The sequence below is a fragment of the Leptodactylus fuscus genome, chromosome 6, assembly GCF_031893055.1.
Source record: "Leptodactylus fuscus isolate aLepFus1 chromosome 6, aLepFus1.hap2, whole genome shotgun sequence".
NCBI classification, from domain to species: Eukaryota; Metazoa; Chordata; class Amphibia; order Anura; family Leptodactylidae; genus Leptodactylus; species Leptodactylus fuscus.
Window position 1 is genome coordinate 173,409,484 of NC_134270.1, and position 14,097 is coordinate 173,423,580.

At 42.9% G+C, this 14,097-nt stretch overlaps 1 protein-coding gene across 1 annotated transcript; it reads right to left on the reverse strand.

Moving 5' to 3' along the window:
- Positions 1-6,673: 6,673 nt before the first annotated feature.
- Positions 6,674-13,155, reverse strand: LOC142209849 (phospholipase A2 inhibitor and Ly6/PLAUR domain-containing protein-like). Its single transcript, XM_075278893.1, has 5 exons — positions 13,069-13,155; positions 12,854-12,965; positions 11,427-11,573; positions 9,097-9,237; positions 6,674-7,818 (listed from the first exon to the last, which is right to left on the reverse strand). The coding sequence occupies exons 2-5, from the start codon at positions 12,885-12,887 to the stop codon at positions 7,637-7,639; spliced, it is 504 nt and encodes a 167-aa protein (XP_075134994.1). The 5' UTR covers positions 12,888-12,965; positions 13,069-13,155; the 3' UTR covers positions 6,674-7,636.
- Between the last annotated feature and the right edge of the window lie 942 nt (positions 13,156-14,097).

The window sequence follows — 14,097 nt, forward strand, 5'->3', positions numbered from 1 at the left end:
ACAATGAAAAAGATAACATCTTATACATATAAAAAAACCTCATGGCATGGGTATAGAAAGCGATTTTCATCACTCCACTTATTTTAGCATTGTTGGATTATTTTTCTCTAGCCCCCGCCATTCCTGAGCAATCAGTCATGTTAGTTAGTCAGTACCCAAAAGGCTAATAAGGCTCTCTACTGTCAGATGGGTAGTCCCTCTCTTTTTTGCTCCAGACCAGGCCCGCCTACTTGACAGTAGAGAGCCTAATTATCATATTAGATCCTGAAATTAGCAGCACTGATTGCTCAGGGATAGTGCGGGCTAGAGAAAAAATTCCAACTGCAGCAGAATCAGTGAAGTGAAGCCTATCAAAAGATGAAAGAGATGGGTTTGATGGAGGTGGTGGTCTTTACATTAAACTAGATATATAATGTCCTTACACTTACATACCATGCTTTGTACTACGACATCCCACCTCACGTTCTCCCATAGATCACAGATGGTTGCTGGGGAATTCCTACAAGGGGATACTTTGTCACTTGCTGATTTCAAGGATCCCTACTAACAAGTCCAAAGTAGAGAACCCCTTTAAGGAAATGTTTCTTGTTATAAATTTCAACTGAAAAAACTTGTTTATGTTTATATATAGCCGGAGAAAGGAACACAACGTTGCACAGGAAATGCACACGTTCCGATGAATGTAAATTCAAGGGCAGCATGGGTATACAGCACAAACATGTCCAGATGGCCACTTCATGCTGCTCCCGTGACAACTGTACTCCTACTATTATTCCATGTAAGTCATTCATTCCTGTCTTCTCGTAGTCCTAGGAAAGATAACTGATCTTTGATTGTCTTTTATTTTAACATTACTAGCTACTGTATCATTCCTGACCTTTCCGCTAGTCGTGTCATGTCTGCTTATGTGTATTACAAGATGTTTGGCTTTTCAAGACAACATTGTTTTGTTCTATTGTATCCCAAAGTGATATCCTATATGTGTCTATGAGTGGCTACCCATTGTATACTTTGTATATTGCAGTCTGTCAAGGGTTTTGCTAGCATGTCTCCATAGTCTATTCATTTGACTTCATAGGAAATTGGAGTCCGGGTTGTCCACATTCAGCTTATAAATGTTATTGTTTGAATAGTGAAAATGCATATGGTTTTCCAATATACTTTCTGTATTCTGTAGAATCAGCAGCAGCAATGCCTTTTCTACTATTTTCTCCGAAGTAGAAAGACCTCAGAGGAAACCCCTGAAAACTTTCCATCAAAAGACCTGCAGGAAGAATCGAAATATGTTGTCCCAGTGCTTATTTGCATCCACAACCGCAGACAGAGGTCTAGTGCTAGATGGAAAATCTAGATCAGAAGAAACTTGTGCAGATAATCTATGTAACATCTGTAATTCACTTCCTATTACTTTGAGGCTTTGGTATTACTATGTATTGTATTATATAGCTGTAATTCAGTGTACACCTGATTAGCCGTATCATATACTAAATATGGTATATTCTGTACCGTTTCCCTTTGTCTGATGCTTAATATAAATTATATCCAAAAATGGGGGCAACATGGTAGCTCAGTGGTTAGCGCTGCTGCCTTGCAGCGCTGGAGTGCTGGGTTTGCATCCCGCCAGGAACAACATTTGCAAGGAGATGTATGTTCTCCCCCTGTTTGTGTGGATTTCTTTCCATTCTACAAAGACATACTGATAGGAAGAAAAAAAATGTACATTGTGATCCCGATATGTGGCTTACAATCTACATTAAAAAAAAATAAAAAATTATATCCAAAAACTATTAACAAAAAAACCCTGTCTGGCTCTGATTGATCTTCAAGGGGTTATTTCAGGACACTTTATAGTTACGTCCTGTCCTTGGGTTTCTAGACTTGTTCAGACACCTGGTCATGGGATCAAAGCCTGCACATCCTCCTACTGGTGTTCAGTGGTATTACATGTACTATGGGGATTGCAGACTTGATCATGGTAACAGTAAATCCAATATGGAGAGCATAGAGGAGGAGATGGGTCTCTGAGTACCGGGTGCTGGTTCCGATCCCATGAACCAGTCCAGAAACTCAAGATTGTCACATGAACAACTCGGGCAGGTATTAGGTATAAAAGAGTCCACAGAAAACCAATTTACATTGAACTTATCACAAATGAAATACAATCTGATCTGTAGACATGTTATCGTTCAGGAGGAGCTGAGCCTGATACAGATGGAGCCGTCACCAAAGTCAGAGATGGTACGATTCATTCCTACAGAATCTCTAATTCTTCCGCTTTCTGTGTTACATCACAGAACCCTCACACAAATGTATCTGCAATGTATCATTTGTTCAGTAGAGGGCATTACAACAGAAGATTCAAGTTCCCACGTGGGACAGTAAAAAAAATAGAAAAGAAAGTGAAACATTTTTTGGAAGTATAAAAATAAATAAAGTTTGAAAAAACACTTTCCATTTCAAAAATAGCAATAAAAAATAAAGATATTCGGCAACATATAATAAAGTTATTTATCTTGTACAGTGAATGTAATAAATAAATACTGCAATGTGCAAATGAATGCGTTTTGGTCACCTCGGCTCCACAAGTGACCACTAAATCCAATCACAGGTCTTAGTGGCATCCCTGGGACACATGACAACGACAGGAGGATGAAAAAGAACTGAAACGAAATGCTGGAGTGACCACTTACCTTACATGTGATTTGTCTAAAGCCTCCAAGTTCTCATAAAACCAGTTCAGTACAATATAATAACATGCTGGGACCACACAGTGGCTCAGTGGTTAGCACTGCAGCGCTGGAGTCCTGGTGTTCAAATCTCGCCAAGGGCAAAAAAAAACAAGGCGTTTGTATGTTCGAACGCCTTAAGTCTGCTTCAGATCACATGACTCAAAGGGTGTGATGTTGTCGTCCTATATTCCCAGGTCCATCCACTGAAATAACCCAGGACAGGTAAGTAAATTAACAGTCCCCAGAGCAATAGTGGCCTAGCCAATGGCATACTACTCATTCTGCCAGTATAGGATGTAAACCCCCGACCTAAACAACCGCCAGTCAAAAAGGGAATTAATTAGGAGGAAAGTGATATTGATGTTTTTCTGAAAATTAAAAAGGAAGAATGTATAACATAAAAGGTATAGAACTCGAAATACCAAGGGTATTTATAATGGGTGGGTTAATATTAGAAAAAGGAAGGATCTAATAGGGATTTTGCAGATCTCTTGCACTTTTTCTTCCTTTTCTGTAATGAGTTACAGCCAGAACTTGCTGAAGTTTCTATAAAGTTGTAACTTCATACACTGAGTTATGGTTCGGGGGATATTGTCACTCCTTAGGGAGAGACCACCATATAGGTGTGTGGAGACTTGTTAAGCCTTTAGCACTCCACTTTGCAAGGAACTATGGGAAGAATATGCAAATCCACCTTCCATGATGTAATTAGGAAGACAGTTGCTGCCTCATTGTTGCAAACCAATAGAGGGCGCTCACTGGAATGTGCAAGCCTGTCTTAAGACAGGATTCCAGTGAAATAACCCAATAATGGCTGCTCCCTTTAGCCTCATGCCCGACCTTCCAAGAGGCCTTTGTTTAGCAATGACGCTGGGATTATTACCAGGTTATAGTCTCTCAATCGAGGACAGCTGTTTCGATCTGGTTGGATCTCATCAGCCCGATGTAGAGAGGACTATAACCTGGTAGAGGTGAGAGGCTTAGACAGGGTTCGGGGGATATTGTCACTCCTTAGGGAGAGACCACCATATAGGTGTGTGGAGACTTGTTAAGCCTTTAGCACTCCACTTTGCAAGGAACTATGGGAAGAATATGCAAATCCGCCTTCCATGATGTAATTAGGAAGACAGTTGCTGCCTCATTTTTGCAAACCAATAGAGGGCGCTCACTGGAATGTGCAAGCCTGTCTTAAGACAGGATTCCAGTGAAATAACCCAATAATGGCTGCTCCCTTTAGCCTCATGCCCGACCTTCCAAGAGGCCTTTGTTTGGCAATGACGCTGGGATTATTACCAGGTTATAGTCTCTCAATCGAGGACAGCTGTTTCGATCTGGTTGGATCTCATCAGCCCGATGTAGAGAGGACTATAACCTGGTAGAGGTGAGAGGCTTAGACAGGGTTCGGGGGATATTGTCACTCCTTAGGGAGAGACCACCATATAGGTGTGTGGCGACTTGTTAAGCCTTTAGCACTCCACTTTGCAAGGAACTATGGGAAGAATATGCAAATCCGCCTTCCATGATGTAATTAGGAAGACAGTTGCTGCCTCATAACCTGGTAATAATCCCAGCGTCATTGCTAAACAAAGGCCTCTTGGAAGGTCGGGCATGAGGCTAAAGGGAGCAGCCATTATTGGGTTATTTCACTGGAATCCTGTCTTAAGACAGGCTTGCACATTCCAGTGAGCGCCCTCTATTGGTTTGCAACAATGAGGCAGCAACTGTCTTCCTAATTACATCATGGAAGGCGGATTTGCATATTCTTCCCATAGACACTGAGTTATGGTCATGTACTGTAGAAGAGACACAGTGGTGTAAATCTTACTTTATTCTTATATTTTGGGGGTTAGATGGCATTTTCTAGCTTTATTTTACAGTTTACCTCAGGTTAAGTTCAAATCTGCATCAGTGTATCCGTTGGTAGATATAATGGAAGCAGAAAGTCCGCAGGGGAAAACTCTACAGACTTCCTGTATAAAACATTAAAACAAACTAATCCAAACACAATGGTGGCAAATGAAAATGCAATTTGTCATCCAAAGAATAAGCCCTCACGTAGTTATGTAGACAGATAAAAAAAAGGTATTCATTTTGGAAGGCGGGGCAGGAAAATATGAAAATAGTCTCCGAGCATTAATATACTCTACGCTGCATCCCTAAGGGGTTAAGTAGACCGTAGCTCAGGGGTAGGGAACCTTCGGCTCTCCAGCTGCTGTAAAACTACAATTCCCAACATGCTCCATTCACTTCCATGGGAGTTCCAAGAACAGCAGAGCCAGTATGCATGCTGGGAGTTGTAGTTTTGCAACAGCTGGAGAGCCGTACGTTCCCTACCCCTGCCGTTGCTGTTTAGCGGCTACACACAGACACTGGCAGCCCCTGACTTTTCTCTCCACCAATTTTTGGTGGTTTCTGTGGCACAGATGTGACCGTAGCCTAATTCTTCCTCTTTCTGTGTTACAAATGTATCAGCAATGTATCCTTCGCTCGGCAAATGGCAAAGGAATAGGAGAAAACGAGCGGCTCCAACTAAGGCCCCTTGCAGACGACCGTGGCCAAGATCAGCGCGTTATCAGTGTATTTCACGTATAGCAAACTGACCCATTCATTTCAATGGGCCCGTACACACGACCGTGATTGTCACGGTCCCGTGTGTGGGACGACACTTTGGGCCGCAAAAAATATAGAACAAGTCCTATTCCTTTCCCATTTTGCGGTTCTTGCTTTCGTGGCTCCATTACTTTCTATTTTATGTGTTTTAATAAAATCTTTATTAACAAGAGGCGGTATACAATGGACAATAGTGGTGCTAGTGCATGCGAGCGCTGCTTGTCCCCGTACTGTATACGGTGCAGGCACCTGCCAAGTGTATGGTGACTCAGTGGTTCGCAGCGCCTTGAATCCAGAAAACTTCTGAAAGGAGTTGGTATCTTCTCCCCATGTTTGTTTATACTCCATAAACGTCCTGATAGGGACAATGTGGGTACAATGCTATGGAATATGATGGCGCTATACAAGTAGGCAAAAGAAATACAGGAGGGGAGAGTGTATATGACATTGTCAGATGCAACGTGTCCCCGTACTGCAGCCCACATGGTCCCTGGCACCATGAGACTCCGCTATTATGTTCTGTGACATCATTGCACAGGATTGTCTTATAGTGGGATGATTAGGATTTGACCATGTGAATATTGTGCTAAACTATAGGGTCTTGGCATGAAAAAAACTACATCTCCCAGCATGCATACTTGCTCTGCTGTTCTTAGAACGCCTATGGAAGTGAGTGGAGCATGTTGGGAGTTGTAGTTTCATAGTAGCTACAGTGCCAAAGATTGCTGACCCCTACGCTAATGTGTAGGTATCTGCATGCAAGAAACAAATGGCCGCCCTGTCTATATTCTTAAGTCTCCACTGCAATCCGATGGTTTGAAACAGGTCTATTGGTGACTGAAATGTCATGATTGACAGCCCGAATTGGTACATAAATTTTCTAAAAGTGCCATTTTGATTCTACTTTGTTGCTTGGAGTAGGATCCTAACTGGGCATTGCGGTGGAAGGGAAAGAGGGCTTGAAGATGTGAACTGTGTTCTCTGAGCTGGGTAATTTATTTAGATGTCTTACTCTTACCGGTTATGTTTAGATTGCTGCTTGTCCTGAAGTCTTATGCGGCACATACGCATACCTCTCAACTTTTGAAAGAAAGAAAGAGGGACAAATTGTGCAGCAAACTTAGCCCCACCCACTTTTGTGTTGACTCCGCCGACTCATTAATTTTTCATGTACCCGCACACAGTGTAATCCTCCTACAGTCACCCGTTAATGATATGTCCCCCCTCTATCTCTCCCCCAGTTTCATATACACCCTTCATCTGTCCCCAGTTTCATATACACCCTTCAGGTGTATACACCCTTGCAGGTGGTGCCTCATGCTAACAGGCACTCGAGGTAGCGCCACCTACTGGATCTACGACATACTAGGCAGCGCCCGATTTTACCCACTCCATTGTAGCATATACCAAGAGGACACCGTCGGAGAAGAGGTCATGTAGGTAAAATCATAGACAATGGGGGGCCCCAAACTTGAATGGTATGGTGAGAAATGAGGGGAACAACTACCCTGTTTCCCCGAAAATAAGACATGTTCTTATAATTAATTATCTAACGAAATATATGACCTTTCTTATTTTCGGGGGATGTTTTATGCAGCGGCTGGAGCGGGGAACAATTGGCAAACAAAGTGGGGAACAATTAGCGGAGTGCCGGCATGACTGCTGGTTGTATGTGATCCAGAAGGTGAAGGGGGGGTGTCTTATTTTCAGGGAAACAGGGTATACAAGTATTTATATGGCATCCCACAAAATTATTTTTAGTTATATTATATTATTAGTATTAGCTGTATTTTGCATGTTGCTCCTTCTTAAATGGGCTGAACCACTTCTTGTGGGAGAAAGCAGAGCTATGGTATGACCCTAAGTGGTAATGTAATGTGAAGGGTGGAAACAGTTGGACCCTGGGGGTTGAGTTACAGCCCCACTAGGAAGAACATTGAACTAGAAGTTGGGTGCTATTGAGAAGGCAAGACCTCCTTACACAATTTCTGTGGCTTTCACTATAAAAAAGTGGAGTGTGCCATAGAGATTTCTGAAGACAAGCTCTATAAAGGTCTAAGAGCTTGGATCTTGTCTGAGCCCCAAGATGGATAAGACAATCAATGACAGACCCTCTTTGAGGAATTGGTCAAGCTAGCCACCGTGACAAGTCCTGTACCCTCTACTGCTCCCTGCTCCTCCGTTCCCTCTGACGCGTTGCTGTACATACAATGAAAGGAACGATCTAATAATATTCTCTCCTGTAAATATTGGTCGCTTTATTTTGACCTCATTCATTCAAGGATCCTTAACAAGTCTCAGAAGAAGAATTTCAGCAGCAGAAGACACACAATGACTGGAGTCAGGACGACTTTATGGACACCGAAGCCACCGCTGGTGCAGGTAAACTTAACTCCTCCAACATTTAGGGGCCCAATGCGAAAATTACAGAGGGAACTTGTAGCGCACCCTCCAGTGGCTGCTGAGTATGGGTAGGGTCCTGCAAAGGTACACATAAGACATGGCATTAAACAAAATATTGGGAGCTCAGATGCAAACTTTAACCAGGGCCCTCTCCCCAATCCCTACAGTGTAATCTTGATAGTGATGGATATGAATACTACAGCTGTATCCTAGAGACTTAAAAGGGATATAACTATAGTACCTACAGTGCCCATTATGTAAATAATTTCGGGGGAGATTAAATTTTTTTACAAAAATTTCTCACTTGTTCTCAGTGCTACAGTGACTCCAAGCGTGGTCCGGTCCTTCTGCTCTGGTCATTTTTTTTCCTGGTGGAAGTCCCCACCATTAGTGACTGCTGAGGCCAATCAGAAGCCTAAGGAAAAGGACTCGTGATAAGAGATGAGCGAGTAGTGTTCGATCGAGTAGGTGTTCCATCGAATACTGCGGTATTCGAAATACTCGTACTCTATCGAACACTACTAGCTGTTCAAAGTTTAAGGTTCGATGCAAAACCAGCGTTGATTGGCAGAATGCTATACATTCTGCCAATCAACGCTGGTTCCTCTCTTACCTTTCCGAAGTCTTCTCCGCGCTGCGTCCCCGCGTCTTCTTCCGGGTGGAATTCACTCTGCCTAGGCATCTGGCCTAGGCAGAGCCGACTGCGCATGCGCGGGCATGCACGCGCATGCACGCGCATGTGCAGTCGGCTCTGCTCAGGCATCGGGCCTGGGCAGAGCCGCACGCGCATGCGCAGTCGGCTCTGCCTAGGCCGGATGCCTATGCAGAGTGAATTCCACCCGGAAGAGGACGCGCGGACCCTGCGCCGGGAGAAGACTTCAAGCAGAATCCAGCCCAACCGTCACTCGTGGACTTGGTAAGTATGATCTTATCGAATGTTGCCTACCCCTGAAATGAGCATTTCCCCCCATAGACTATAATGGGGTTCGAAATCCGTTCGAACAGTCGAACAGTGTGCGGCTGTTTGAATCGGATTTCGAACCTCGGACACTTTAGTGTTCGCTCATCTCTACTCGCGATGTCACAGGGCGACAGGGACTTCTGCCAAAACAAGACGGATGAGCAGCAGGATCAAACTGTGCCTGGAGACACCGGAGCACTGGGAACAGGTTTTCACCTTCCCCATCTTAATATGAAGGCGAAGGGTAGTAGAGGGAGACCTGGAAAATACACTGAATGAGTAAGTGGTCCATGAAGAAGTAAGAAAACCAAAAGAATATCCAATACTATCCGTAGGAGATGAATGTATATGGCCATCTGTAGACAATGGCTTTTGTGAAACAATTTTTGGTACCTGTTATTTTTGTTGTCTGGAGGAGGCAGCTATTCTCGTCCCCTGTGCATTGTATAGTATCTGATGTGTCACACCAGGCAGGGTCATCGGATATGCAGGATGGGCAGACCAGTCCATTAGGGTTAGAGCTTATTGGTGGTACTAGAACAAACCGAGAGAAAGAAATAAAACCAGGACTTGTTTACACTCACACCATAATGGTTATCATGTATGTAACCTATAAAGAGTTTGATAACTAACATTCTTTTTTATTAAAGGGATTATCCCTCTTCTTGAGCCCATTAACATCAAAATTAGTTGAGTTTTCCCAGGGAACGTCTTAGTCATTGTCACCTTCTCTATAGATTGAAATCAGCGAGCTTCTATGCAATACAGATACCGTACGTCCTTCTTTACTTTTCCTTTTGGCTGGAAATGTCCAGAAATGTATTGCGAGATGATTAGCTTTTCAAGACAATACTGTTTCACTGAGTGATGTCCTAAATGTGTCTACCTGTGTTTGTGTTGTGAATTATAGCCTTACAAGGGCTTAGTAAGTATCAAACTATTGTAATGAATTGGCTTCATGAAAATTTGGAGTTTTTAATAGAGATGAGCGAACAGTGAAATATTCGATATTCGTTTCAAGTAGCCCCTCAATATTCAACTACTCGAATCGAATATCGAACCCTATTATAGTCTATGGGGGGAAAATGCTCATTTCAGGGGTAGGCAACATTCGATCAAATTGAACTTACCAAGTCCACGAGTGAGGGTCAGGCTGGATTCTCCGAGAAGTCTTCTCTGTGAATGGCCGCTTTGACTGTAATCGGTCATTTAATTGTAGTGCGGGCATGCGCAGTTGGCTCTGCACAGGCCCGATGCCTGGCAGAGTGAATTCAGAGCCGGAAGACGCCGCGGGGACGCTCCGCGGAGAAGACTTCTAAAGGTAGGAGAAGAAGCAGCGTTGATTGGCCGACTGTATAGCATTTGGCCAATCAATACTGGTTCTGCATCAAATTTTTCCATTCGAACAGTGAGTGGTACTCGATCGAGTACGAGTATTTCGAATATCGTAATATTCGATCGAATACCTACTCGGTCAAATACTACTCGCTCATCTCTAGTTTTTAACCAAACTTGAACTCAGTTAATGGTAGAAACTTCTGGTTTAATACCATCCCTGCCTCTTTGATTGCTATACACACACAGTCCTTAATAGTGGTACTGTGTATACAACAATGGAAGCTGCAATGATGGTGGTCATGTTATCTGCAGGGTTTTGTGAACAAAAGGAGCTGTTGGGTCCTAAATTTTATACTAGACTGTATTCCTCTTGTAACTGCGCTATTGTATCAGTCAAAAATCATCAAAAAAATAAGTCATGTAAACTGTCCCCCTAAAGGTCTATTGTGAACTTACAAAAGTTACAAGGTATTAAAAAAATGAAAAAAAAATAAATAAAATAAAATAAATAATAATAATAATAATAATAATAATAATAATAAAAGAATAAAAAATAAAAATAAAAAGGACATCATTAGCACTACTTATATCTGGATATTTTTTTTAAAAAAGGGGAAAAAAACCTGCAAAAATAAAAATAAAGCCCTAAGTAACCCAGAAAAAAGATGCAAAAATTATTTGAATAAAGTTAGATCCGATTATGTGTCCGGTTATGAACCAGAGAAATCAGGCTGGTCAGGAAGTGGTTGACCAAGCAATTTGACCTACATTACTGAAGGCGGCGGCTATTTCTTTTGCTATTTTTGTTCAAAAATTGCTAAAAAATTGCGCAGTTGCCCCTTTTTAAGGCAGTCTGACCCGATAAGCTCTTTTTTTACGCTACCCATGGACTGGAGGGCATTTGCACCTATGTTACCCCTTTTCATAAAGGGGAAGTCAATACAGTGTGAAAATGATCCCCATTTTGGCCAGGCACTTTTCTCAACAGAAAGCAAAAGTGACAAGGTCAGCATAACATCTGGAAACAAGGGGCAACACGGTGTCTTGCAGTGCTGGAGTCCTAGGTTTGAATCCCACCAGGAACAACATCTGCAAGGAGTTTATATGTTCTCCCCATTTTTGTGTGGATTTCCTCCCAAATACATACTTAAATGGGGGGAAAAAATGTACATTGTGATCCCTGTATAAGGCTCACAATCTACATTTAAAAAACAAATAAAAATCTGAAAACAAAGGTGCAAATGCTTTAAAAATGTAGGGTAGGACGGAAAAAGACCTCAAAAAGGTGCAATTTATACCAAAAAAGGCGCAAGTAGCATAATAAATGTGCCCCAATGACTAATTTCCTTTGCCAGACGACATGAAGACAGGAATGAAGGACTTACATTGAGGAATAGTCGGAGTACAGAGGTCAGTGGTACAACATGAAGTGGCCACCCGGATATGTCCATATTTTGTGCTGAAGCTGCCCTTATAGTTGCATTCAGTTGAGGCCATGCAACTCCTGATGGAAACTGAACTCTTTGCATTACCTACAAATAAACATGTAAAATAGTAGTCAAAATGGAAAATATTCTTAATCCTAAAGTTAAGGTCCCACATAGCAAAACGGGCAAAAAAAATGCCCTGGAAATGTATCACGTTTTTTTCCACTACGTTTTTGCAACGTTTTACTCTGCTGACTTCCAGCCGATCCCGATTGTGAAATGTGCTCGATCGCCGATCGGGATCCGATCTTTCCCGATCCCAATCGCTCAATCCCAGTGATAACAATTGTGTGATTTTTAGTTTTTTTTCTATAACAAGGGGAAAAAAATTATCTGCTTTTATTTCTTTTTCCAGGTGCCGTGGTCAGCATTGTCCAAGTAAAATTGGAAATGATGCTCTCTCATGATGGGGAGGGGGGGAGGGGACATGAACAAATTCCATAGTACCCCCTCCTCTGGGGTTATCTGAAATGACTGGGACAGAGGAATAGGAAATTCCTTGATGAGAAGCAGGTCATAGAGTGTCACTCTGGTACAGTCCGCTAGTAGAGATGAGCGAACAGTAAAATGTTCGAGATTCGATATTCGTTATGAATAGCATCTCAATATTCGACTATTCGAATGAATATCAAACCCCATTATAGTCTATGGGAGAAAATGCTTCGCTACAGGGGATCCCACCATTCGACTCAGGAGAGTCACCAAGTCCACTAAGACACCCCAGCAAATGATACCAACACCTCTGCAATGCAACTGGGACAGCAGGGGGAGCATGTCTGGGGGCATCAAGCACCTTTATTATGTCGGGATCCCTGTCAGCTTGCGATATGCCGGAGCAGACTTTTTCCCATAGGAATGCATTGACCAGCGTTGATTTGGCCAATCGACGCTGGTTCTGCCTGAGGAGGCGGAGTCTAAAATCGGTCCACAGCAGTTTCCATTCTGGTCCGATTTTAGACTCCGCCTCCTCGTCAGTCAATCAGGTCTGCGGTTTTCTGAGGGTAATCCCTTTTTAAGCAGATTAGGTTTCTGTTCGTGGGGTCACCAAGAAGATCCAATGAACGGAAACCTTAACGCAGATGTGAACCTGGCTCCACCCAGGAGCTGGATTTGTCCACGTTTCTGTCCTGATAGTTTGCTACAATGTATCAGTGCACGTAAAATAGATCAGTCTGGAACTCATGAAAAACATTGTCTAGACCAGCAATAACTGGGACAGGTTTTTAGCCCTTGGATGTAACTAGGAAATTGCAAAGAGCAAATGGTGATGAATTAAGAAACATTTACAGAATTTTATAAAGAAAACTTAACCCCTTAAAACTCACCAGTAATGGTTTCTGTGTATGAGGATCCACACATAGCCTGGGAGACAAGTCACACTGCTGCCTGTACATGATGAGGATTGAGACATACATCATATACATGAGAGCGCGCCACCTACAGGGACATCACACAGTCAGCTCATCCATCATACAACGCTATCAATTTACAATTAAATAAAACAAACGATCCGTGTGTTACAAAACCTCAGAAAACTTACTCCTTACTACAAGAGTGAAGAGGAGGCTCAGAATAGCCGTCATGGAGGACATTGTTCACCACTAGAAGGCAGCTGCTGTTGTGAGATGGAAACTTTGGGTAAGTCTGGAGGGGGATAGGAAATGGGAGGGTCTTATTAATTTATAAGAAATGAAAATGTGCCCTGTAAGAAACGAAACTTAATTTACTTTTCTCTTATCTTACTGCCCCATTATATTTCCTGTACCTTGGGTTCTGGAAACAGCTTGATATAAGTTTTCTACGTGTTAACCCTTCACTTGCCTTCTCTGGCTGTGTAATGAAGGTAATATTACACATCAATATTAGCAATGGGTCCATCAATATCAGAAACAAAATGATAAGAAGATGGGCCCCAACCATATATAGATCTCTAGTAGAGATGAGCAAGTAGTGTTGGATCGAGTAGGTGTTCGATCGAATACTACGGTATTCGAGATACTCGTACTCGATTGAACACTACTAGCTTTTTGAAGTTTAAGGTTCGATGCAGAACCAGAGTTGATTGGCAGAATGCTATACATTGCCAATCAACGCTGGTTCTTCTCTTACCTTTAGAAGTCTTATGCGTGCAGTGTCCCCGCGGCGTCTTCCGGCTGGAATTCACTCTGCCTAGGCATCCGGCCTAGGCAGAGCTGACTGCGCATGTGCGGGCATGCCCTCGTATGCGCAGTCGGCTCTGCTCAGGCATCGGGCTGGGCAGAGCCGACCGCGCATGCGCAGTTGGCTCTGCCTAGGCCCCGATGCCTAGGCAGAGTGAATTCCAGCCGGAAGACGCCGCGGGGGCGCTGCGCCGGGACCGTCACTCGTGGACTTGGTAAGTATAATTTTATCGAATTTTGTGTACCCTTGAAACGAGCATTTCCCCCATAGACTATAATGGGGTTCAAAATCCGTTCGAACAGCCGAACAGTGTGCGGCTGTTTGAACCGGATTTCGAACCTCGGACATTTTAGTGTTCGCTCATCTCTAATCTCTAGTACTCAGGAGCGTTTTAAGGGTAAGTTCACAT